Source organism: Epinephelus fuscoguttatus, linkage group LG23 (assembly GCF_011397635.1).
Source record: "Epinephelus fuscoguttatus linkage group LG23, E.fuscoguttatus.final_Chr_v1".
NCBI lineage: Eukaryota > Metazoa > Chordata > Actinopteri > Perciformes > Serranidae > Epinephelus > Epinephelus fuscoguttatus.
This window is the reverse complement of record NC_064774.1, coordinates 28009321-28036110: the sequence shown is the minus strand read 5'-3', so window position 1 is coordinate 28036110 and position 26790 is coordinate 28009321. Positions and strand designations below refer to the sequence as shown.

The following is a 26790-nucleotide window of genomic DNA, read 5'->3' as shown; positions in this document are numbered from 1 at the left end:
CTTTTCATTTTGAAAGTCATGATGGTGCTTTTTTCCTCTTGTGAAACAGGAGGGCCTTTGGTGTGTGTCGCTGAGCTTCAGAGAGCTGAAGGCCTCGCTCATGATACAGATAGAGACTCCTCACTGACACACAGCAACAGCAATGGTGATACATAGGCAAAACATGAAATCGATGATTATTTTTTGTGTTTTGTGGGCGTTGCTGACAGTGTGAAAGAATCACACTGTAAAAAATAGCTTGTAGCTGAAGTCACAGTCCTGTGGTTCTATTATAGGTTGACACTGTTCTTTTAGTACTTTAAGTACTGTTTGCTGATGATAATACAGATGAAGCATAATTTCCACTCAGACTTGCAGTTCCAGTTGTGTCCTGAGTCTCTCTGGTGGCAGTATACTCTCTAGACTATACTCAGTAACACACTACCCAGCTTTGTTATTGTGTCAAGGCCTGAAGAGAAACATAAGGACAACTGGAAATAAATGAAACACAAAACAAGACCCCAACTTTTTCACATTATTTTATTTACTGACAGACTCTAAGGTTTATTATCATCCAGTCAGGTGGTCCTGAGCAGAGTAAAAGCTTTATGTCTGGCTGTGCAAGTGTCACACTGCATCATACACCTCTTCACAAGTTTGATAGATGGTGTGAGTTTGAGGTGTGATGAGGGAGGTGGTGACAATTTTGAGACTGACTTATGGCTGACATGATGCTCAGTGAGTACATATCTACAATTACAACACAAAAATGTCTTGACTTAACAAAAATGACCAATTACAGTTGAGCTCTGGAGACATAAAGGTCTTTGTTGTGTGTGGTTGTGCTTCAGAGAGCTGAAGGCCAAACTTCCTGTGGGTAAGACTTCAGTCATGATGCACATACATACAAAGTACCTCACCAATAGAGACAGTGCTGTTTGTCACCACAGGGCATATGTAGTATCAGTTTGATATGACAATGCATCAGTTCCACTGTGAGCTGCAGTTCCAGATGTTTCCAGAGTCTATCTGGTGGCAGCATACACAACATGTGTCTCCAGCTGGTTCTCTGATGGAGGCCTTCTGCTGCTCTTTGATGGAAACTCAGCGCTGCATAGTTCAGATCATCAGAGCCCAGGTTCTGTAAATAAACATATTTACAGTCACTCATCTTACATGGCTGAGTTTGTAATTAAACATCAGATCATAAAATGAGAAAGGACTCGGACCAGTCATCACATAAAATACACTTTGATCAATGTTAATAAGGTTAAAATGTGAGGACCTCACTGTGGTGTAGATTCTGTCCCTCTGTATGAGCTGAATGACAGAAACACAACATCTGGTCACTTAATGGCTCAAACACACAGCTGTTAATACTTTCTGGCAAACAGGAAGTTTTGCAGTTGCACTTAAATAAAAGCATATAAGTACCTGGATGAAGTTTCCTGATTTTGACAACCAGACCAATGATGACTGCAATGAGGAAAATAAGCAGAGCACCCAGGATCACACTCGTCAGGCTCGTTATTTCAGCAAACACCTCTGGTGTACCTCTGCAGGACCATCTGTCTATTGTAACATCTGAACAGTCACCAGCGTCAGATAAGATTTGTAAGACAGAGAGCTATGGAGAGACATGAAATTAAAAGCACCTTGACAAAGATCACGTTTTCTCACGATCACGTTTCCTCTCCCATCCAGCCACAAAAGAACACAGCAGCAGGTTAATGTGGTAAAAGCATCAGTTCCTCTCTGAGTCTATCTGCGGGCAGCATAAATAACATGAGTCTCCACTTCTCTCTGTGATGCAGGCCTCCTGTTCCTCACTGTTGGTAAATACAAACTCAGTGCTGCGTCTTTCAGGCCATCAGAGCCCAGAGTCTGGAAAGGATAACACACAGTTACACGTCAGATAGCTGAGTTAGTGGGAAAACAAACCAACTTTAAAAAATTTAAACACATCGTATTAAACAATAAAAGTTGATTCACCTCATGCTGTCGCAGATTCTGTTCTTCACTGGCAGCTGAATGACAGAGACAATATGTCAAAAAGACTTTAACTTTGCTATATTCAAATGGACCAAAACGAAAATAATTTTGTGAAGCAGGAAATATTCAAAACTGAATCTATCTGATGAATCTACAGTCTAACATTTAAGTCTAGATCATGAATTTCACCAAAATCAAATGTTAGATTGATAGTATTCTATGGAAAAGCCACATCAATGAAAAGACAGACCAAACTTTACAACAATTTTACCTTGAACCTCTAAATATGTTGCATCCACAATAAGTGGTTTTTTGCCTATGTAGTAGCCACAGAAATACAGCCCAGAGTCAGACGAATTCACTTGTTTGATTTTGAGAAAAACTGTGGAGATGTTGGAGCTCATTTCAAAGTTTCCATTTTGAAATCCATCACAGAGTGAAGCAGGCTCACGAGGCTTGTACATGAAGGAGACACAGTGGGGCTGGGATCTCCTGACCACTCTGAACCAAATTATCTGAGTGGGAGAACTTGAAAAGTTGGAGCACAGCAGTGTGACTTCTTCACCCGACTGAACCTCCACAGTCTGAGACTCAGAAAGTGAGACGCAGATCCAGCCTGAAACAGACAGACAGAATTATTAATCATTTGGCTGACAGGAATGTGATCAGTGTCTTTATATAATCGTATTAACAGTAAGCAATACAGTCAGTGCTGTGAAGTAATTCAATGACAGTACTTACATAAGCTGCATAGAAGTAAAAGTGTGACCATGGTGAAGTTCCTCATTGTGTGTTTGATCATGTCAATGCAACGCATCTCAACAACACTGAGCCCGTCCCCCTCACACACTGAAGGTGTGGTTAAAGAAGTTTATCATATGACACAAAGTTAAACCCATGTTATTTGTAAATTCTATATCTCTGTAGCCTACGCCGTAGCCTACACTGTAACCAATGCCATAACCTACACCGTAGCCTACACTGTAGCCTGCACTGTAGTCTGACGTGCACCTCCCTAGAAATGTAACTACACGTTGCAGTGACACAGATCTCCTGTCTATCTTTGTAAGCTGAAACCATTTCCCTCAGTGGAAACGAAGCATTTATTTACTTTTATTTCACAGATAGAAAACAGTAAATTGTGAAGACAATAAAGCCTCCACAGAATAGCATTTTAAGTCTTGTGTGTGACTTATCCTGGCTTCATATGAGTGGAGGAAACCTCTGCTAGTTGCTAGTGTAATTTATACAATGTAAAATGCCATAGGCTTGTAACGTTAGCATGTTATAGTTGTTTGGAAAACGCGTTTAGTGTAAGACTGTTGTTTTGTCAGTGAACCTTGTGAGTTGGGTTGATCATCTGTCCATGCATCTGTCCCATTGTCCATCTGTATGTTTGTCCCATTCTTGTGAACGTGATATCTCAAGAACACCTTGAGGGAATTTCTTCAATTTGGCACATATGTCCAATAGGATAAAATAATGAAGAACAACTCAAGAATTCATACACTTATATTGACCAATTTTCCACAAATGTCTAAAAGGACAAAATAATGAAGTGATGACATTTTATTCCAAAGGTCAAAGGTCAGCTTCACTGTGACAACATAATCTTCAGCAAAAACACTTTTCTGGCCATTTTTCAGCATAATATCTCAGGAACAGAAGGGGAGACATACGGTCAGATACTGAATTGATGTGTGTGAGGCATCCATGTTTTCACGGGTCCATGTCATTGGTTCGACAGCCCATTGGTTCGACATCCCTTTAGTCCGACTGTCCGCGGTGCTGAACGGCTCACAGCGGGCGTATGGTGCGCCGCGACCGGCTTGAGGCGGAGCAGGCTCACGGCTTATGTGTTTGTCACTTTCTTTTTCATTTTAACCCACACCATGATCTTTTCCTAACCCTAACCAAGTGGTTTTTGTGCCTAAACCTAACCAGGCCTTAACCACATGGCATCATGATGATTTCAGAATGGACTTCGGAACAATGAGTTTAATATGGTCGGAACAATGGGATGTCGAACCAATGGGCTGTCGGACCAATGGGCAGTTCCCGTTTTCACAGACATGGATTTAAACTGTAAGTGCAACTTGACTGGTTTATGGAGCCATGGTTTATGGTGATAATTCTAGTTAAAAACCTACAATTTGACCTGCCCAGATTTCCATTTCCTGTATGAAAAAGTTACCCCAAAAAGCCCTAAACAACAGGGCCAAAGGACATGATTGCTTGTAAAAATCATGGACATCAAAATGAACATTTTTCCTTGCTGTTCATGTTCCTGAACATATTGTAAATATATTGAAACTGCAAGGCCACTAAACCATGCTTTTCACTGACACATTATGTCATCTCCTAGTGGTGTCTGGGCCACCAAACTTGGAGTTAGGGTGAGAGTTAGGGGTTAGGGTTACGCCTAACCTTCACCCTGATACAAACCCTTTTTTAACATCCCCTTCTTGCATTACTGCGGCAGATGGATGGGAACTGTACTTGCTGCGGCTTTGGTGTGACCTGTCATGTTCTAAACACAGCCTGTTGAGGTTTCATATGAGGATGTGAAACACTTTGTGTGACACTAATGTCTTTTTAATGTAATTTTGTGTATCTGTACAGTGTCTTTGAGTGCCAAGAAAGGTGCCTTCAAATAAAATTTATCATTATTATTATTATTATTGTTATTACTTTACATTTTCTCACACATTAAAAGTCAACAGGAAGTTCAATGGATACAAAACCATGTTTTCGCATTGAAAGTCATGATGGTGCCTTTTTTCTCTTGTGAAACAGGAGTGCCTTTGGTGTGTGTGATTCTGATGCAGAGAGCTGAAGGCCTCGCTCATGATACAGATAGAGACTCCTCACTGACACACAGCAACAGCAATGGTGATACATAGGCAAAACATGAAATCGATGATTATTTTTTGTGTTTTGTGGGCGTTGCTGACAGTGTGAAAGAATCACACTGTAAAAAATAGCTTGTAGCTGAAGTCACAGTCCTGTGGTTCTATTATAGGTTGACACTGTACTTTTAGTACTTTAAGTACTGTTTGCTGATGATAATACAGATGAAGCATAATTTCCACTCAGACTTGCAGTTCCAGTTGTGTCCTGAGTCTCTCTGGTGGCAGTATACTCTCTAGACTATACTCAGTAACACACTACCCAGCTTTGTTATTGTGTTAAGGCCTGAAGAGAAGCATAAGGACAACTGGAAATAAATGAAACACAAAACAAGACCCCAACTTTTTCACATTATTTTATTTACTGACAGACTCTAAGGTTTATTATCATCCAGTCAGGTGGTCCTGAGCAGAGTAAAAGCTTTATGTCTGGCTGTGCAAGTGTCACACTGCATCATACACCTCTTCACAAGTTTGATAGATGGTGTGAGTTTGAGGTGTGATGAGGGAGGTGGTGACAATTTTGAGACTGACTTATGGCTGACATGATGCTCAGTGAGTACATATCTACAATTACAACACAAAAATGTCTTGACTTTTAACAAAAATGACCAATTACAGTTGAGCTCTGGAGACATAAAGGTCTTTGTTGTGTGTGGTTGAGCTTCAGAGAGCTGAATGCCAAACTTCCTGTGGGTAAGACTTCAGTCATGATGCACATACATACAAAGTACCTCACCGATAGAGACAGTGCTGTTTGTCACCACAGGGCATATGTAGTATCAGTTTGATATGACAATGCATCAGTTCCACTGTGAGCTGCAGTTCCAGATGTTTCCAGAGTCTATCTGGTGGCAGCATACACAACATGTGTCTCCAGCTGGTTCTCTGATGGAGGCCTTCTGCTGCTTTTTGCTCTTTGATGGAAACTCAGCGCTGCATAGTTCAGATCATCAGAGCCCAGGTTCTGTAAATAAACATATTTACAGTCACTCATCTTACATGGCTGAGTTTGTAATTAAACATCAAATCATAAAATGATAAAGAACTTGGACCAGTCATCACATAAAATACACTTTGATCAATGTTAATAAGGTCAAAATGTGAGGACCTCACTGTGGTGTAGATTCTGTCCCTCTGTATGAGCTGAATGACAGAAACACAACATCTGGTCACTTAATGGCTCAAACACACAGCTGTTAATACTTTCTGGCAAACAGGAAGTTTTGCAGTTGCACTTAAATAAAAGCATATAAGTACCTGGATGAAGTTTCCTGATTTTGACAACCAGACCAATGATGACTGCAATGAGGAAAATAAGCAGAGCACCCAGGATCACACTCGTCAGGCTCGTTATTTCAGCAGACACCTCTGCAACAACAGTCTTACCTTGAACATTTAAATATGTTGCACTGTTAATTACTGGGTTTCCATCTGCATTAAGTCCACAGAAATACAGTCCAGAGTCAGACACATCCACTGGTTTGATGGTGAGAAAGAGGGTAGTCGTGTTGGAGGTCATATTAAATTTGCCACTTTGAAATCCTTCATGGAGCAAAGCTTTGGTATCAGGGGTCAACATAGAGGAGATACAGCTGATGTTGGCTCTGCTGGTCAGTCTGAACCAGAATATGTGAGAGATAAAACTGGTAAAGTTGGAGCACATGAGTGTGACTTGTTCACCAGGCTGGACCTCCACAGTGTGGAACTCCGAAACAGAGACAGAGATCAAACCTGAAACAAACAACATGAACATGACTTCTAAAACTTGTAATTTAACACAATGCATATAAATTATGTTGTTAATTACAAGTCTGTAAATTTCAGCTCTGGTACATTACTGCAGTTGTTGTATTACGGAAAAAGTGTACTTACTGCAGGTCCAGAGCAAAGCTGTTACCAAGGTGAAGCTCATCTTTGTGTGAACACCGCTGCAATGAACTATGCTCCAGTAAGACTGGTCTCTACGTAAAGAGGTGGGCTGTTCTGTTGGTTTTCCGGCTGCTCAGTCTCACAATGTGAATACTGTCACGACCATGGTTGCAAGTTAATAACTTTGTCCTGTCCTGCTAAAAAGATATTATCCTCTTTGACAACACTTTAGATAACCAAGATAATGTTTTAACAAAAGTTTAGAAGTCTGCAAAAGACACATCAATATGCATAAGTCTAATCAACATAAGGAAGTGTAATCTTTGATGCTCTGTTCCCACAGTATATCAGGATACTGATATAAACAGGAGTGTGTTATTAAACACATATACAACAGATGATTTAACTGAAAGCTTATATATTTACTAGACTGCTGTCAAGATATGACACCATAGAGGTTTAACGCTCCTGCCTGCATTATGCTGAGTCATAGTTAATGACAATACACAACAAAGTGTCTTGACATTTAATAAAAATATAGTTAAAGTATCTGCTGATTACAATGTTTCCACATCGGGACACTTCACAGTCTCTGATTTATGATTATAAACCGTGTCCACCTGGCACAGGCAAAATCGGGAGCTGTGGTTATATTGTTTAAACTATTATTGTTGTTTTAGTCCATTTAAGCCAAGTTTAGCCAAGTTTCATCTGTAAGAGCTGCAGTATCGTAGCATGACTCAGAGTACTGTGAACGACTGTTTTACATACCCCGACCATAAACTGTGACTAAACCAGAAGGAACTGTGATTATTTTTCCTTTTTTCAGTTCAACACAAAGTCATTTATTCGTCCGTGTGATTTGATCTCATGCTCAGACGGATCTCTAAAAATATATATCAAAGCCAGTAAATTTGAATTTAAAATTTTAGCTATCACTAAAAATGAAAAAAAAAAGAACCTTTTCGTAATCTGTACCTCAAAATAATATGTCATCTCAGTACTTTTACTGTAAAATCACAGTAAAGTGCTGGCAGCAGAGACACCAGCATGTTATTGTTAGTTTTTAGTGCATCATTTGTCTTTTATTTTAACAGTACGTACATTGGATTATAGCATATGGCTGTAGGATGACTGTGAGATTAATATGCAACTGTATTTTACGATTGTTACATAGAACTGTAAGATACTGTTGTAAATCCACCGTAAATTCACAGCAGTTAGTTACAGTGAAATTGCACAGAGGTGCTAATGCTGCTGAGCGGCCTGCTACAGTAACTGAAAGAAGTCCACATTGTCGTGATCTCTGCTTGACTATAACGTCCACCCAATAGAAGCTGATTAAATGATTACATCAGTAATAGCAGTGAAAATCTTACCTGACCAATGACAGTTTTTGGATCAATGTTTGCAAGGCTTAGTAGGTTCATATGCACACCACAGTGGAGATAGATGGGACCTTCACCTGCTGTGGCTTTACTGGGATCTGTCATTTCTTAAACATGTGCAGCCTTTAGTGGAGTCACTGCTTTGATATGAGACATGTATCACCTTGCACCTTGCATCTTGTCACAAGAAAGTGCTAGTGTGAGTTTATGTCAGTATTGAGTCTGTTAAGTGTGATGGGAGGAGCAGTGAAACGGTTTGAGTTTGATTTACCACTAACAGGATGCTCACTACTCACATCTCTACGGATACAAAATACCGTCACTGTATTAAGTATTTTTATTCTGTGGGAGCATGAAGGTCTTTGCTGTGCGTGGTTATGAGCTTCCTCTAATTGAAACCTCGATAATGATACAGATACAGTCACAGACAGTGCTGCCTGTCACCACAGTGGTATAATGGGTAACAGTAGGCAGACAGACAGACAAACAGACAGACAGTAGAAAGTCAGCCAGCGCCCAGCGTTTCATTTCACACTTTATTCTCACAGAGCTCACACCACACGGCGCTGTGTCTTCCTGTTTAACGACTGATGTACACCTCCCTCGCTCCTCCACAGCTGCAGACAGATGTTAACTATCTGCTGGCCGCATACATCACACGGGTCTCCACTTCTCTGTGTGATGCAGGCCTTCTGCTTCTTATTGATGCTGGGTACAAACTCAGCGCTGCGGCTTTCAGGTCATCAGAGTCCAAGCTCTGTAAATAAAAGTATTTACATTCACACACTCAGCACATCATAATACACAAAGTAATTCCAGCACACTTGAAACAACGAAACATATCATAATAAAATTGGACTTAAATGTAACCACAGTGACAATATGATTTAAAAATAAATTCACCTCACTCTGTTGTGGATTCTGTTCTTCACCATCAGCTAAAATTAAAGAACAACGTACATCTGTTTAAATAATTGACAATCATTCTTTGAAAAACAATCCTGTTCATGTCATTTGCCAAACAAGAAGTTTGGATTTGTCCATAAAAACTGCTTTCACTGAGTACCTGTCTGAAGTTTGCAGATTCTGACAGTCATAGCAGTGACAATGATGATGAGGGAAACATTCAGAGCACCCAGGATCACACTCAGGCTCGTTGTTTCATGAGGACATTCTGCAGGAGGTACTATTACATTAGACTCTCTTTACAGGGCTTTATTCTAAATGACTGATATTTAAATAGACAAACCTGACTTTGTTATTTGTGAAGGACTGAAACGGCACATCCACAGATGTGACAGTAAAAGACATTTTAATGAGAGGAAGGGGGATTAAAGATATTATGATCTGATACTGATGTTTTTTTTTACAGTCCAGCCTACAGACAGTCCTATTTTGCCATGAGCCACCTATCTGTTACGTTCCAAACAACAGAGAAGACTTTTCAACATTCTTACCTTGAACATTTAGATATGTTGCACTGTCAATTACTGATTTCCCATCTGGGGAAATTCCACAGAAATACAGTCCAGAGTCAGACACATCCACTGGTTGGATGGTGAGAAAGATAGTAGTGGTGTTGGAGGTCATATTAAATTTGCCATTTTGAAATCCATCACGGAGCAAAGCTTTGGTATCAGGGGTCGTCATAGAGGAGATGTAGCCGATGCTGGCTCTGCTGGTCAGTCTGAACCAGAATATGTGAGAGTATAAATTGGTAAAGTTGGAGCACATGAGTGTGACCTGTTCACCAGGCTGGACCTCCACAGTGTTGAACTCCAAAACAGAGACAGAGATCAAACCTGAAACAAACAACATGACATAAATACATAAACTTGGAATTCAATACGATGCACATAAATTATGTGCATTCAAAGTTTACACATTTCAGCTCTGGTAGATTAGAACAGTTGTATTAAGGAAAAAAGTGTACTTACTGCAGGTAAAGATCAAAGCTGTTATCAAGGTGAAGATCATCTTTGTGTGTACAGTATGGCTGCACGGCTGCAATGTCTGTAACTGCACTGTGCTCCAGTAAGACTGGTCTCTACGTAAAGAGGTGGGCTGTTCTGTTGGTGTTCCAGCTGCTCAGACTCGCAATATAAATGCTGTCACGACAATGGTTGCAAGATGATAGCAGTCTACAAAAGATGTACCAGTGTACTCACATATCCTACAGATGTTTTCACTGGACTGCTGTTTACACATCACTACATATAAGTTTGACCCTGTAGTAAATGAATGAATTATTTGATTGTGTATTTTAAACGATCTAAATGAGGTTGTGTACTGATGATGCTAATGTTACAGCAAATCTGCGACAGTAGCTTAAAACAATCTACAATGTCATGATCTCTGCTTGACTATAATGTACACTTAAAATAAGCTGATTAAAAGATTGTGTCAACTTTGTCATTTTAATGATTAATGTTTGGCTTAGTAGGTTCAAATGCACTTGTGGCTTTCATATCTTAAACATGCAGCCTTTGGAAGAATCAATGCTTTGACATGAGATTGTGAAAGTGTCACCTTGCAACAGGCATCTTTTCACAAGAAAGAAGTGATGTGAGTTTGTGTGCGTATTGAGTCTGTTAAGTGTGATGGGAGGAGCAGTGACACTGTTTGAGACTGATTTACCACCGACAGGATGATCACTACACACATTTCTACAAAAATACCTTCACTATACAAAATATTTTTGTATTCTGGGAACACTAGTCAATCAATCATTTATCTCTCACATGGAACTATACAAGGTACAACTCCAGTGAAATGTGATTTAATTTGTGCACTGTAATTTAGTCCTTCTTTATGTCTTCTTACGTTGTTGGCGGCAGCTTTATGAGCTCTTTACAAACTCTGTTGCCGGTCCCTCTTGTATTTGCCAATATTCTCCTCTTTTCAATGATCTCTAACTTCCCATTCATGAAAATAAACCAAACTTGGCACATACTGTAGAGCCAGCATCATGCTGAACTTCCTCAACAGGAACTGGGGGCCAACACTCCTGATGGTGGCGCTACAGTGACTGTTTAAAGTTCAAAACTTTAAAAATTCACAACAAATCACCTGTATGGCCTACGGCTTTGCAACGCTCACTTAGCTGTAGGCTCAATTGACCTATGGCAAAGTCCCGCCCTCAAACGCGATGAGCCAATCACAGTGCGTATAGCCATTCACATACACTCGGACATTCTCTGCCTGGGCGTTCATTGAAATGCATTACAGAAAGTCAGTTTTGTTCGGTTTTATGAGCTTTTTCTGAGATTTGAAGTTTAAAAATGGTCAAACGGTGTGCATGGGGTACATGCAACTCCAACACAAGGTATCTTGAGAGAGGCTGGGTGACGAGGTGTATTTTTTACCCCTTCCTAAGCCATATCTCAACCGAGAAAAGTGTCTCCTTTGGATGAAGTTGTGTGGTAATGTTAGACCACAACATCAACTCAACGTGAATAAGATTAACAATGACGTCTACATCTGTTCTAAGGTAAGTCAACATCATGTTTGAGGCAACATATTCTCACTTTGCTGGAAAGAAATATAAAGTTATCTTTAACAACTCTAGCTAACGTTAGCTAAAGTTAGCCTAACGTTAGACTAACGCCAGTTTTGTACTTTGGTGATCGTACATCATTGTTAGCTGTTGTCCAAAGGGCTCTAGTTAAGCTAACGTTAACTTCTGGAGCTTAGCTTCATTAATTTATCTGTTATCGCAGAGATAACAAAGGTTGGCAAACGTTATGCTGAATGATTCAGTGTAAATACTGTAGCACCAAACTAACGGAGAGACACTGTTGGTAAAGATGGTAAAAGGCCAATATCCTTTTCTCATATTCTGAGCCAAAAACCTTAACTTCAGTGGAACTTTCACTTGTTGTATTTGATGGCCACGGCAACGATGTGGTTCACAAGCGTACACTGTGACCTGTAAATTTTGGCTTGTAATTTAAGCTTTTCATCAACCTCCTCAACAATAAAATGATGAATATATCCCTCCAATGCGTAGTTTAGGCCCTTTTGGTTACTTCTCAATGACATCTGATTGTTATGTCCCCAAAAATCATCAACTGCCTCCTGCGAAATGCCGTGTACTGTGACACCTGCCATAGCACCGCTCGCTGAATGTTGATAGTTTGTCTGAGTGAGTGGAGGGGGGCGTGGCTTAGCCATAGGTCAACTGTGAGGATACTTTTGTAGACTCCAACTCATTGCTGCACAGCTGCTGCATTTGTCCATGTTTCTGGTAATCCTGGATTTCTTGTTGTGGACTGATGTAAGTGTCCATAGATCGTGATTTCAACAAGACAGCTGTATGGTTGCTTGTCCGAAAATGGCACTACTCTGCAGCTGCCTCTGAATGGTATATAGCAGTGTATCACAGCAGGAACAGGACAGCAACTCACATTCCCACTGACACATCAGTCCTTATTCACCATTGTTTTGGTGAATCAGAGGATATTACAGTTCCTGATGTCCTGTTAGAAACTGATGCAGCACAGAGGTCTGCCCCCTCACTCTGACATCTCTCCACTTTGTGCATGTATAGGTCCTGTTTGTGTATGTGTGTGTCTTTCGGACCTGTGTGTAATTGACAAGCAAGAGTGAAAACATTGAATTTCCCCTCAGGGGGATTAATAAAGTAAATAAACTTAAACTGAAACTTTATTTTCCAGCACCTGCACATTTGTTAGCAGGATGCTAGTTCCACTGGGGCCCATCTTCTCCTCGATGTTTACAATTGAAACCCTTGACCTGGCTTGCTTATGAAAGTCAGCAGGAGGATATTCTACAGTCAGGTAAGTTGATCTTCAGTGACTCACAGCCACATGCCACCACTGTCTAACACCAACCACAAAAAGCACCACCAACACTTGCAAAATATAAATAAGAGCATAAATTTAGAGGAGCTGACAGAGAGGTGACTGGAAACGTCCATGCCTATGACCATTTTAGGAAGCTACATGAAAGCGTTTGTTGTGTGTGGTTAAGATGCAGAGAGCTGAGAGCATCTTATAATGACTGAGCAGCAACCACTGAGGCTGAAAAATGAAGCAAATGTAGAACTGCCAAAAACTGCAGTTCATTAAATGGAAACTTGAGGCCACCTCTAAAACAGAGTAAGTCCCCATAGACCCCCATGTTAAAATAATCAACTTTACAGCAGAAATAATCATGTTTACAGCCTGACAACTGTACAAGGGTGCATTTTTATATAACTCACCCATTTGAATTATATCAAGGTTTAAAGTTATACACAGTGAGTGAAAGATGGGTGCTGTCACAAGCCTGAGCCTCTTGTCCATGAATACATGCATGCCTCCTTCTGTGCAGTGATATGGTTGATGGGTGTAGTGTGGTAGAAAGAAAATAGTTCCTTCATGAAACTGCTCACAACAACAATAATCTGTGGATTATCTTGAGTAACCAGGTCATGATTTCTGGAAAGAGATATTACTGTTGAGTTTTCAAATGTAGTTTTTGACACTTTGAGCACCACAAGCTGAGTGTTATCTAGTTCCATTGTATTCAAGAGAAGGCAGACATCTCTACAGCCGTTATCTCCATAACTCTGCAACTCACACCAAAACAAACCAGCTTACCAAATAGCACTAGAGGGAAGAGGAAAAGTATTTGGATTTTTGGGTGATCTGTCCCTTCAACAGTGATTGTAAAAAGGTCCCTGGGTGAGGAGGCAGGACTGTTCTGTGTTCTGTGCACCTGATTGGTTGTTTTATTGATTCTCATTTGTGCAACTAATCATGTGTGGCTGAGGTGATGCCACAAGGTGACGCTCAAATTATACCATTAATTAAGAGTGTGCTGGAAAAGATACAACTGTGTGTGTGTGTGTGTGTGTGTGTGTGTGTGTGTGCATTGTCAGTGTAAGAAAAAAAAAAGAAAAGAATAATCTTCCTGTTCTTTCTGTTTGACAATTACCAACTTAAGCTAAAAAATGATGTTGTAAGCTTTTAATTGGTTCTGAATCACAGCATTTAGTAACATATATTAAAGTATTTAACATAATGCATGAGTGAATTTATGGAAATATTTGGTTTATTGCCATTAATGCCCTAAACTACCACCTTGCCCTGTGCTTGATGAGGCAATGACTGTGCAGGTGCTACCGTTCAGTCTTTCCACATCATCAAACACATTCTCATTACCAACTCCTCAAATACAGACACATTAAACTAAGATGCTGTACAGCTCCAGCGTCTGTTTTGAACACTCAGGGACAGCGTGTCAATTTACACTTGTTACATGCATTGTGTCTTTTCAGAATGAACTTCTGTTTTCACAGGAAATGCACACTTTCTGCTCATTAAATGCATATAAATGCTTTTCAAAATAAACTTAGAACGTTGGAAGAAACTTTGCCTTTCAGTTTACTTCCTTAGGTTTAGGCAACAAAAGCACATGGTTAGGTTTAGAAAAAATATCACAAGTCCACCATCTAAAAACAAAAGCATATATGCAAATTAGTTAATATAATATCAGATTTACTCTGACCAACATTCCAGGTTGCTTCCTGATCTTCCTATCTAGTAGAAGAATACACAACATTCTGCTCCACTTCTCTTCTTCTTCCTTTTTGACAGAAATTCACTGCTGCGTAGTTCAGATCATCAGAGCCCGGATTCTGTAAAACACAATATTTACTCTCACTTGCCTTTCCAAGCTGAAATTTACAGAAAAGTCAAATGGTCTCGTGACTAGACATAATTTAAAATTATAACGTTATGAAAAAAACCCCCCACTTGATTTACCTCACACTGTGGTGGATTCTGTTCTTCACTGGCAGCTGAATGACAGAGACAATATGTGCAATCAGGTAACTGACAATCATTGTCCTGAAACTATGCTGTTATTCTGATTTGGCAACATGAAATTCTGTCTGCCTGACCCTACATGAACTTGCATAGTTTCTGTCCAAGCCTGACTTGAACCTGAACTACAGCAGCAATTTTAGGCCCGAGCCAGATTAAAAACCAGAATTTTCACTGTAAATTTAATTTTTTTTTTGTTTGTTTTTTTCAAAAAATTGATTACAAGACAAAATCAACCTTTCAGTGCTGTACCAGACATTTGTGACATGGGGTGTGTTTGTAAATATCCTCCCTGAGCACCAGAACACACCCTGGCACAAAGTGACCTGTTCACTAGCTCAGGGTGCTGTTGGAATACACCATTCAGTTCAGAGCACCACACTCTCAGAGCAGCAGAGCGCCAAGCACAGTGAGAGTCAAACTTATTAACTGTTTGTTAATGCATACATTAATAGAAAGCTCTAACAGCAGGAAATTCTTGATAGAGAACCCAGTCGAGGAATGTTAAGAAATGACATCCTGTTCTAAACCCAGCTGGGTCTGGTCCAATCAGGTTTGGGCAGAGAATCAAAACTCTAATTCACACAACATTAGAAATGTAGAATAAAAAATGAAACAAGATAGAAACAGGAACTATTAGAAAGTACCTTTCTGAAGTTTCCTGATTGTAACAACCAGACCAATGATGACTGTTAGGAGAACAGCAGTCAGACCGCCCAGGATCACACTCATCAGCTTTGTTACATCATCAGACTCTGAAGATAGAAAGATGATATAGTGAGACTCTATTTTACACTTGAGAACCGTGAAACCATTAAATTGAATGAGTTAACATACTGTTTTTTTATATCTTAAAATCACCAGCAGTGAATCTACACAATGAAAGAAATTTTACTTTTAGACTTTCTGTCATCATCATCATCATCATCATCATCACTGTCTTTCAAAAATATTTACTCTTGATTTTAGTTGGAAAAAATTGTATCACTCTCGTTATGAAAATCAATTAGTTATATGTTCTTTAAGATCAATTATTAAATTAGAAAATTTTGAAAGACATGGATTATATAATACTCTTACCTTCAACATTTAAATGTATGGTGGTGAAAAATGTCCGTCCACCGCTGTAAACAACACAATAATACAGTCCAGAGTCAGATACAGCCACTGTCTTCATTTTGAGAGTGTCGGAACTCATTTCAAATTTTCCACTTTGACATCCATCACAGTATGAAGGAACATTGTCAGAGCCCATCATAGTGGAGATCCAGCTGGCCTTGGTTCTGTTGACCACTCTGAACCACACTGTTGGAGAGTCGGATTTCGTAGAGCATGTGAGAGAGACTTCTTTACCAGACTGGACCTCCACAGTCTGAGAATCAGCAGCTGAGACAGAGATCCAGCCTGAAACAGACACGATAAGAGAGATACAGGAAGATAAAAACACCTCTTAATAAATATAATAATATGCAAATATGTTTTAGTTGTGATGGAGTTGAGAGAAATATGTTGGCAGTACTTACCGAGGCTGCAGATGATTAAAGCTGGTATCAAGCTACACTTCATCATAGTGCGTACGATGGCAGCTCTGCAACGTCTAACTGTGCTCCAGGAAGGGTGCTGTCAACTTAAGAGGTGGGTCTTTTTTTTTCTCTCTTATCCAGTTGTTAAATTGAGCACATACATGCCGTCAGTAACACGAGTCATGATGCTGAATGATGGCCTCAGGAGATTTGAGACAGTTATTATTGATTCATTTTAAGCTACCAAAGTTATGTTCAAAGCAAATTAAAAACTATACATCAGATACATCAAGGCCTTTATCTAAGACAGTCCCATCTTAACCTCTTATACAAAATAAGATTCACATAACCTCCACCATAAACTGACTTTAGCAGACAGCTGAGAGATGTTGGGAAAGGTAGTCCTTAAAAGACTTGCCGGAGGTTGTTAGAATAGCAGCGTACAGAACTACAGATAACAGTTTACATGTTGAGAGTGCTTTATAACTGCACAGCAAGCCCACTGGGAATCTAACAGGCCCAGGTAGGAAGAACATAAAGACCAGCAAAGTTTAAACTCATGTAATGACTGAAAGATGCATGTTTGTGTCTGTATCTGAAGCTTCACATTCTCACGCTCTGTAAGTGAGAAACTTCCTTTTTTCTATGTGTTATCTATTCACAGACTTTAGTGGTTTGCCACACAGATTCTGGTCATGTGTTTTTGTTCTGAAGAAGCCGTTGGTATCCATGACAACTGAACTACGTAATTATCTCCACTAGGTGTAAGCTAATATCTCCAACTACTGGGCCAATCAGCCTAATATTTTGTGTGCATATTCATGACTGTATATTCAAGGACCTCTCATGGTTGTGGTAATTTACAATTGATGAAAAATCTGTTTTATTGACTTATACTGTCACTGACTGGTCACTCCTCACTCCTCTGAACCAGCAGGAAGGAACTGCAAGTTTTCCAGAAATGATTAAAGACAACAAGCCTTACCATCTGTTGCAGGACATGTTTTGGCCTTGTTGTGGTTCAAAGACTGACATCTATAGAAGTATGGTCTCACTTTAAACCGGAGCGTCTGAAGATTAACTCCATACTTGGTATGCTTTGATCCACTAAGGTTAGGCTCAAAATGAAATGAATTAGTCCCTGTTTTTGTTACCTTTGCTTCCATCTTGACTGTGAGGGAGCTGGTAGAGATATTCCACTGGCAGCAGCTTTCTGCAGTCTGTACAGCGTCATTTGTCATTGGGAGCGTTTCAGAAGTGGGGTGTTTTGCTTGCCTGATTTTGTAGACTTGCAGATTTTGTTGATTTGGTGATTTTCTCTTGATATTTGTGCTTCCACCATAAGTAAGTAGGAAGACTGTGTAGTTAAATGGTTTGGGTTATTAGGGGCGGCAGTAGCTCAGTCCATAGGGACCTGGGTTGGGAACTGGAGGGTCGCCTATTCAAGTCCCCGTCTGGACTAAAAATATGGAGTGTGGACTGGTAGCTGGAGAGGTGCCAGTTCACCTCCTGGGCACTGCCAATGTGCCCCTGATCAAGGCACCGAATCCCCCAACCGCTCAGAGCGCCTGTCATGGCAGTCCACTCTGACATCTCTCCACTTAGTGCATGTATAGGTCCTGTTTGTGCATGTGTGTGTCTTTCAGACCTGTGTGTAATTTACAACAGAGTGAAAAATTGAATTTCCCCTCAGGGGGATTATTAAAGTATATAAAATTAAATTAAATTAAAATTTTTCCCACTACATACTTAGGTGTGTGATGTGAAAATCTGTGTTTCCATTCCTGCCCATACCCATACATACTCACAACAGCAGCTCACTGAGCCTTGTCTTGCTGTTTAGGTTTTAGATATATAAAATATCTGAACAAAATGGCTACAGTACATGGGGTGTCTTGTGAGTGTTGTCTTGTGAAACATCTTCCTGATGCGGGAGTGCGGGATATGAGTCCAAAAATTTCTGTAACCATTCACATCCACTTCATGCAGCGATTGGCCAGCTGTACTGAGGTGAGACACTGGCAGGGTTTGAACTTCTCTCTGTAGCCCAACAACTATTTTAGTCACTTCGTGTGTGAACAACCAAGTTCAATACTGTTCTGCCTTCTAGGAGAGACTGTCTGGAAATGTGCGTCATTATCTCCATACCTACTGGTAGTGCTACTCCCCCATGATGAACCCTCTTTTTTAGGGTCTCATGTACCCACACAGATCTTTCATTTCCCTGTGCCCAACATAATATTTGCTGACAGTCTCTCACCCTCAACCAGAGCTACAGCAAGTACCCTCTGCCTGAACATTTTAGGAAATAGGAAAAACATAAAAAAGGTAGATTGCCTACACAGGAGGGTTAGGGTAAGGAAGTGATGGGGTGGTTGCCTGCCAACAATAAATAGGCCTAGCAAGCATTTTTTCACGAGTGGCATTCAATTTAGAATAATAAAAAAAGCCAGTGTGGTGTGCCTCGCGTTTTCCAGCCTGCAAAGTGCTTTCTGTGTGATCGGGGCCTCAACATACTTTTACATATGTGAAGATAAAATAGTGCTAAAGTCTGTCAAAAGTGAAAAGGTACAGATATTTCCCTGATGCAGACTGTTTAAAGTGCAGCACTGGGCATGTAGGTGTCATAAATTCACTGTAGAGTGAATGGTTTCATATGAGGATGTGAAACTGTCACTCTGCTTCAGGCATCTTTTCACAAGCTAGATAGATGCTTATCTACTATGTGAAGATAAAGTAGTGCCTGAGTCTGTCAGAGGTGTAAAGGTACAGTTATCTCCCTGATGCAGACAGTGCTGTGTGTCACCACAGTGCAAAGTGCAACAATGAGCATCAGAAATTCCCACATTCATAAATACAACCAGAAATCTTTTTAAATATATCGTATTTTTAATTCAGGCATGTGACACATTGACATCACAGTTAAAAGATCCAGTTTCAACATTGATGTTTTACAAAAGTGCTGAATGTGATCACAGTCAGCCAGTATTGACAGTCGCCAAATCAGATAGCAAAGAGAGTAAAGCACTCTGACAAAGATCATGTTTATTGATTTCATTTGACTTTTTTTTTAATATTAAAGAATAGTAACTCCTTCCATCCAGCCACAAAAGAACACAGCAGCAGATTAATGTGATAAAAGCATCAGTTCCTCTCTGAGTCTATCTGCAGGCAGCATAAATAACATGAGTCTCCACTTCTCTCTGTGATGCAGGCCTCCTGTTCCTCACTGTTGGTAAATACAAACTCAGTGCTGCGTCTTTCAGGCCATCAGAGCCCAGAGTCTGTAAAACACAATATCTACAGTCACTTGTCTGTCCAAGCTAAATGTAGAGAAATGTCAAATGCTCTCCTTGGACGACAACACATAATTAAAAATTAAGTAAATAAAAACACTGACTCACCTCACGCTGTGGTGGATTCTGTTCTTCACTGGCAGCTGAATGACAGAGACAATATGTGCAATCAGGTAACTGACAATCATTGTCCTAAAACTTTGCTGTCATTCTGTTTTGGCAACATGGAATTTGGAATTCTTTTAATATATCGACACTAGAGCTTTGATCAGGCCCAAAGAATCAAGTCCAATCAGGTTTGGGCAGAGGATCAAAGCTATAATTCACACACCATTAGAGTGTAGAATAAGGAAAATGAATAAATAAAAATAAAACAAGGTATAAACAGTATCCATTAGAAAGTACCTTTCTGAAGTTTCCTGATTGTAACAACCAGACCAATGATGACTGTTAGGAGAACAGCAGTCAGACCGCCCAGGATCACACTCATCAGCTTTGTTACATCATCAGACTCTGAAGAAAGAAAGATGATATAGTGAGACTCTATTTTACACTTACTGGCTTGAGAACTGTGACAACATTAAACTGACAACTGAAATAAGCCATATTGTTATTGTCTTAAAATCACTAGCAGTGAATCTACACAACAAAAGAAAACTTACTTTTAGGCTTTCTGTCAACATCATCATGAGGTTCATCACTGCCTGTTAACAACATGAAGATACATTTACTCTTAATTAGGGTCTGGGCAGCTAAGCTGCCAGGACACTATTGTAATCCTAGGTATTCTTCTTCTTCTTCTTCTTCTTCTTCTTCTTCTTCTTCTTCTTCTTCTTCTTCTTCCGAGGAAATCATACTTCCCATGGGTGAAAACTCACCAAACGTTGCACAAAGGTCCAGTCTCATGCCAGATATCCCCAGCTGTAAACTCAAGCCAATAGTCCTGATGGTGGTGCTACAGCAAGCGTCTAAAGTTCAAAACTTTGAAAATTCATAACACATCAACCATATGTGCTACAACTTCACAACTTTCATCAAACTGTAGCCCCAATACTGGAGTTCTAAATATACTTTCGGTGCAGCTTAGACACATCATCAGTGTTGTATCCTGGGTTCACTGGGTGTTTCGGGTCTCACAACAGACCCTCGCCCAGGCGACCCAGCCAGGGTGATCAGTCCCGGCTTGTGTCTAAGTAGCTTTGGTTGTCCATGGATCTCCCCGCTTGATCCACAGCCATCTGGACGCCTTTTCTGCCGCGTCAGTGATGTTTTTGATGGCTCTTCTGTTGTGCTGTCCCTTCACTCCCAAAATCCTGAGTGCTCTGATGAGAGACTGGCCTACGAATCCTCTGCACCCAACCTCGATGGGGTTGCATCGGGTCCTCCATCCTCTGCTTCGGCATTCGCCTGCCAGCTCCTCATACTTGGCCCTCTTCCTCTCAAAGGCCTCCTCCATCCAGTCTTCCCAGGGAACAGTCAACTCCAGCAGGACCACTTGCCTAGTTGTTTCTGACACCAGGACCATGTCTGGCCTGAGGGTGGTCACTGCGATGTTCTCCGGGAATTTGAGCTGTCTCCCTAGGTCAACTTTCAGCTGCCAGTCTCGAGCTGTTGCCAGCAGCCCCCCTGCTTGACTCCGGCACTGCTGTGGCTTCTCCCCAGCCCTAACAAAGGCGATGGACTGCCTTGTTGGTTGTTGGTGTTTACTGGTGGAGATACCTGGAATAATAATACTGGAGAAACTTTTGTACATTTAAACCTATTGCAAATTACGAAGTTCATCACTCTGTTTTTTTCAAAAACTGTAAAACTTATTAAACCTATCTCCTCCCACATTTTTGCTCAATTGACACCAAACTTGCTACAGAGCATCTTCAGACTGTCCTACACAAACTATGTTTCTCAGATTTTTGATTTATCAGAAATTGAGCCTACAGTGCATCAAAATGTTTGACTCTAAATGGTACTGTAAATATATACATGCAAATTCTTGCTAAATAAATTTTCAGTGTTCATGGAAAAAATGACAAAATTCTAGAGTCATGGTAGATGGTGTGTGGCAAATTTCATCTCAAAAACTTTTGAATTTATCTCAAAAACTGAATTTTTTTACAGCATTGAATTTTGCTCTAATGTGAACAATTGGAGTCACTGTCAAAATGGCAATTTTAAACATCAGCTTTTCACTTATGGAGCAAATCAGTCATTGTTACAAACAAATTACCAACATCTCCATGCTGTCTAGATGCAATATGTGTATTTTCAGATTTTTGTTTCAATAACTGAATTTTTACAGGGGTTTGAAATCTGCTTTTCCATGCATGGACGGCTGCTAAACCTGCACGTCTGGCTTAGTCAGTTTGTGAAGCTACACATGAATTGTGACTGACTAATTAGCTCAGTGAGATAGAAATTGATTCTTAGTCTCAGAGGTTGTGAGTTCAAGCCTCTGCTGATGCAAAAGGCAGATTGTGTTGCTAAATTCCTAAATGTCTTCCAATTCTACTGCTCGTTGCTCAGAATTGCCAAAAAATGCTTGGACCCGACCAATCGCTGCACAGCAGCTATAATTTTACTTAAAAACTCTCTCATTTCAAAAATTATGAAAAAACATGGGCAGTGATTAAATGTACAAAGACTGGTTTAATAATAATAATAATAATACAAATAATAATAATAATAATGATAATAATCTTACCTTCAACATTTAAATGTGTGGTGCTGAAAACTGTTTTCTGTGTGAAAGCAACACAGAAATACAGTCCAGAGTCAGATACATTCACTTTCTTCATTTTGAGAGAGGCAGCGGACTTGTTGGAACTCATTTCAAATGCTCCATTTTTACATCCATCACAGTATGAAGGAACATTGTTAGGGCCCATCATAGTGGAGATCCAGCTGGCCTTGGTTCTGTTGACCACTCTGAACCACACTGTTGGAGAGTCGGACTTCTCAGAGCATGTGAGAGAGACTTCTTTACCAGACTGGACCTCCACAGTCTGAGAATCAGCAGCTGAGACAGAGATCCAGCCTGAAACAGACACGATAAGAGAGATACAGGAAGATAAAAACACCTCTTAATAAATATAATAATATGCAAATATGTTTTAGTTGTGATGGAGTTGAGAGAAATATGTTGGCAGTACTTACCGAGGCTGCAGATGATCAAAGCTGTTATCAAGCTACACTTCATCATAGTGCGTACGATGGCAGCTCTGCAACGTCTAACTGTGCTCCAGGAAGGGTGCTGTCAACTTAAGAGGCGGGTCTTTTTCTTTTTCTCTCTTATCCAGTTGTTAAATTGAGCACATATATGCCGTCAGTAAGAGGAGTCACGATGCTGAATGATGGCCTCAGGAGATTTGAGACAGTTATTATTGATTCATTTTAAGCTACCAAAGTTATGTTCAAAGCAAATTAAAAACTATACATCAGATACATCAAGGCCTTTATCTAAGACAGTCCCATCTTAACCTCTTATACAAAATAAGATTCACATAACCTCCACCATAAACTGACTTTAGCAGACAGCTGAGAGATGTTGGGAAATGTAGTCCTTAAAAGACTTGTTGGAGGCTGTTTGAACTACAGATAACAGTTTACATGTTGAGAGTGCTTTATAACTGCACAGCAAACCCACTGGGAAACTAACAGGCCCAGGTAGGAAGAACATAAAGACCAGCAAAGTTTAAACTCATGTAATGACTGAAAGATGCATGTTTGTGTCTGTATCTGAAGCTTCACATTCTCACGCTCTGTAAGTGAGAAACTTCCTTTTTTCTATGTGTTATCTATCCACAGACTTTAGTGGTTTGCCACAGAGATTCTGGTCATGTGTGTTTCATCTGAAGAAGTCATTGGTATCCATGACAACCGAATGAATTAATTATCTGCACTAGGCGTAAGCTAATGTCTCCAACTACTGGGCCAATCAGCCTAATATTTTGTGTGCATATTCATGACTGTATGTTCAAGGACCTCTCATGGTTGTAGTAATTTACAGTTGATGAAAAATCTGTTTTACTGACTGTTTTATACTGTCACTGACTGCTCACTCCTCACTCCTCTGAACCAGCAGGAAGGAGCTGCAAGTTTTCCAGAAACGACTGAAGACAACAAGCCTTACCATCTGTTGCAGGACACAATTTGGCCTTTGTTGTGGTTCAAAAACTGACATCTATAGAAAAGTATGGTCTCACTTTGAACTTGAGCATTAACCTGTTATGTTAAGATCCACGAAAGTTAGGCACAATACCAGATGAATTAGTCCCTGTTCATTGTTATCTTTACTTCCATCTTGACTCAAATATAAACACACCCAAAGCTCCGCACACCCCTGCAAGAAGGTGCTGCATTGCCTGATTTTCGCTTCATCCTGTCAGCTTGGCTCCTCTGCTCTGTGTGTGTGTGTGTACAGCTCAACCTCATACTCAATACACAGACCTGCAGTTCCCATCAACAGAGCAGAGGAGAGAGACGAAGACAGCAAAGGAACCTGGTCGCTATGTTTTATGGAGTCCTGACCTCTGCTGCTATTGGCAGGAGCCATCACTACCCACAGACTGAAACCCACAAAGGTCCCAAAAATAGCAAAGTAACAAGGAAATAAGAAAATACAGGCAGATGGCAGGTTCTCCACAGATACAGACTCCACAGGTCATTATTTTATTTACTAACCTTTCTTTAACCAGAAAAACCTTTTGAGATCAATCATTTCTGTTTTAAGAGTGTCATGGCCAAAACAGGCAGCAACATAAGTTACAGGCAACTCAACAGCACGAACCAAAACAAAACAAAATCACATTTGTTTGTTCTCAGATTTGAGCTCTGAGGCAAACCACAAAAACTCAGTGAGAGAAAAGAAGACACAGGTTAGAGGTGAAGTGACTGTAACCCACAGCCACCCACACAAAGCACAGCAGCAGGTTAACATGACAAAGCATCAGCTCCACTTTGAGCTGCAGCTCCAGCTGCTTCCTAAATCTGTCGGGTGGCAGTGTAACTAACATTTGGCTCCACTTCTCTCTCTGATGCAGAACTCCTGATGCTTTTTGTTGTTGGATGAAAAAAATCAGAGTTTTTTGCTGCATGAACAAGAAGAATTTTTAAATACATCCCATTTTTTTTATTCAGACATTTAACATACATATAGACACATGCATGATTTGATATTGACATTTTAGTCTTTTCTTACTTTGCCTGCTTGACAGAAGACAGCACACAAGTCTTCACTGCTGGATTTCAGATTCAATTCTCACAAAGCTTTGAGTTAACAGCCCTTATGATTTTCACCTCAGACCACACTGTGCGGTCTCTTCCTGTCAAACAAGTGATGTGTACCTCACTCACTGCTGCAGACCTCCGTCGAACTGTAAGGAAATGAGAACATTGTTCTCAGATTAACATCTACGACAAACACAATGAGTAAGAAAAAGACTTTGGCTGGAAAGAAGAAATAAAATCGTAGCACAGATTGCAAAATCTTTTTTTTTTTTTATCACAGTGGCGGTCCTATTTCAGTATCAGTTTCCTGAGCTGCAGTTCCAGATGTTTCCAGAGTCTATCTGGTGGCAGCATACACAACATGTGGCTCCAGCTGGTTCTCTGATGGAGGCCTTCTGCTGCTTTTTGCTCTTTGATGGAAACTCAGCGCTGCATAGTTCAGATCATCAGAGCCCAGGTTCTGTAAATAAACATATTTACAGTCACTCATCTTACATGGCTGAGTTTGTAATTAAACATCAAATCATAAAATGAGAAAGGACTTGGACCAGTCATCACATAAAATACACTTTGATCAATGTTAATAAGGTTAAAATGTGAGGACCTCACTGTGGTGTAGATTCTGTCCCTCTGTATGAGCTGAATGACAGAAACACAACATCTGGTCACTTAATGGCTCAAACACACAGCTGTTAATACTTTCTGGCAAACAGGAAGTTTTGCAGTTGCACTTAAATAAAAGCATATAAGTACCTGGATGAAGTTTCCTGATTTTGACAACCAGACCAATGATGACTGCAATGAGGAAAATAAGCAGAGCACCCAGGATCACACTCGTCAGGCTCGTTATTTCAGCAGACACCTCTGCATCAACAGGTCATTACATAAAACTATTTGTATCATATTTTACCTCTTGCGAGTTGAGGGCACATATGTGACTCTTGCTGATGTAAAGAAAATATTCTTACCTTGTACATTTAAATATGTTGCACTGACAACTACTGAGTTTCCATCTGCATTAAGTCCACAGAAATAGAGTCCAGAGTCAGACACATCCACTGGTTGGATGGTAAGAAAGAGGGTAGACGTGTTGGAGGTCATATTAAATTTGCCACTTTGAAATCCATCACGGAGCGAAGCTTTGGTATCAGAGGTCAACATAGAGGAGATACAGCTGATGTTGGCTCTGCTGGTCAGTCTGAACCAGAATATGTGAGAGATAAAACTGGTAAAGTTGGAGCACATGAGTGTGACTTGTTCACCAGGCTGGACCTCCACAGTGTGGAACTCCGAAACAGAGACGGAGATCAAACCTGAAACAAACAACATGACGTGAATTCATAAACTTAAAATTTAACGCAATGTATGTAAATTACGTTGTCCATGAAAGTTTAGATTTTAGCTTCAGTAGATTACTGCAGTTCTTGTATTAAGAAAAAAAAGTGTACTTACTGCAGGTCCAGAGCAAAGCTGTTATCAAGGTGAAGATCATCTTTGTGTGTACAGTATGACTGCACCGCTGCTATGTCTGTAACTGAACTATGCTCCAGTAAGACTGGTCTCTACGTAAAGAGGTGGGCTGTTCTGTTGGTTTTCCGGCTGCTCAGTCTCACAATGTGAATACTGTCACGACCATGGTTGCAAGGTAACAGCTGCAAGGAGAACAGGACAAAGTTATTATCTTATCTGATAACACTTTACATTATCAAGGTAATGTTTTAGCAAAAGTTTATAAGTCTAAAAAAGATGTGTCAGAGTACTCACATATCCGACATATA

The 26790-nt window shown here is 40.2% G+C and overlaps 3 protein-coding genes across 10 annotated transcripts; all 3 read right to left on the bottom strand.

Moving 5' to 3' along the window:
• Positions 1-570: 570 nt before the first annotated feature.
• LOC125884485 (uncharacterized) lies at positions 571-23003 on the bottom strand. Of its 8 annotated transcripts, XM_049569543.1 has the most exons (9): positions 22940-23003; positions 22488-22820; positions 20452-20493; positions 20195-20302; positions 19898-19932; positions 1635-1863; positions 1414-1563; positions 1265-1299; positions 571-1120 (listed from the first exon to the last, which is right to left on the bottom strand). In XM_049569543.1, the coding sequence occupies exons 1-6, from the start codon at positions 22983-22985 to the stop codon at positions 1741-1743; spliced, it is 687 nt and encodes a 228-aa protein (XP_049425500.1). In that variant the 5' UTR covers positions 22986-23003; the 3' UTR covers positions 571-1120; positions 1265-1299; positions 1414-1563; positions 1635-1740. The 8 variants fall into 8 exon arrangements, with proteins under 8 accessions (XP_049425500.1, XP_049425499.1, XP_049425506.1 ...); XM_049569542.1 differs by having other exon boundaries at positions 1414-1863; XM_049569549.1 differs by lacking the exons at positions 19898-19932; positions 20195-20302; positions 20452-20493; positions 22488-22820; positions 22940-23003 and adding exons at positions 1972-2006; positions 2243-2587; positions 2713-2832 and having other exon boundaries at positions 1414-1863.
• On the bottom strand, positions 8748-10551 carry LOC125884496 (uncharacterized). Its single transcript, XM_049569574.1, has 5 exons — positions 10078-10551; positions 9598-9942; positions 9207-9314; positions 9044-9078; positions 8748-8897 (listed from the first exon to the last, which is right to left on the bottom strand). The coding sequence occupies exons 1-5, from the start codon at positions 10115-10117 to the stop codon at positions 8775-8777; spliced, it is 651 nt and encodes a 216-aa protein (XP_049425531.1). The 5' UTR covers positions 10118-10551; the 3' UTR covers positions 8748-8774.
• Positions 23004-25029: 2026 nt separating the features above from the next.
• On the bottom strand, positions 25030-26504 carry LOC125884354 (uncharacterized). Its single transcript, XM_049569251.1, has 5 exons — positions 26465-26504; positions 25981-26325; positions 25766-25876; positions 25617-25651; positions 25030-25472 (listed from the first exon to the last, which is right to left on the bottom strand). Exons 1-5 carry the CDS (start codon positions 26502-26504, stop codon positions 25350-25352), a joined length of 654 nt encoding a protein of 217 aa, XP_049425208.1. The 3' UTR covers positions 25030-25349.
• Positions 26505-26790: the final 286 nt, after the last annotated feature.

Bases quoted from the DNA above. Each gene is read 5' to 3' on its own strand.
- LOC125884496 (XM_049569574.1), bottom strand. From the start codon at position 10,117: ATGATCTTCACCTTGATAACAGCTTTGATCTTTACCTGCA. The intron at 9,943-10,077 runs GTAAGTACACTT...TGTTTGTTTCAG, and splicing joins AGCTTTGATCTTTACCTGCA to GTTTGATCTCTGTCTCTGTT. The intron at 8,898-9,043 runs GTGAATTTATTT...TTTTATTTACAG, and splicing joins AGAATCCACAACAGAGTGAG to AGCTTGGACTCTGATGACCT.
- LOC125884485 (XM_049569542.1), bottom strand. From the start codon at position 22,985: ATGATGAAGTGTAGCTTGATAACAGCTTTGATCATCTGCAGCCTCG. The intron at 22,821-22,939 runs GTAAGTACTGCC...TGTCTGTTTCAG, and splicing joins TTTGATCATCTGCAGCCTCG to GCTGGATCTCTGTCTCAGCT. The intron at 1,864-19,897 runs GTGAGTCAGTGT...TATCCTTTCCAG, and splicing joins AGAATCCACCACAGCGTGAG to ACTCTGGGCTCTGATGGCCT.
- LOC125884354 (XM_049569251.1), bottom strand. From the start codon at position 26,504: ATGATCTTCACCTTGATAACAGCTTTGCTCTGGACCTGCA. The intron at 26,326-26,464 runs GTAAGTACACTT...TGTTTGTTTCAG, and splicing joins AGCTTTGCTCTGGACCTGCA to GTTTGATCTCCGTCTCTGTT. The intron at 25,473-25,616 runs GTCCTCACATTT...GTTTATTTACAG, and splicing joins AGAATCTACACCACAGTGAG to AACCTGGGCTCTGATGATCT.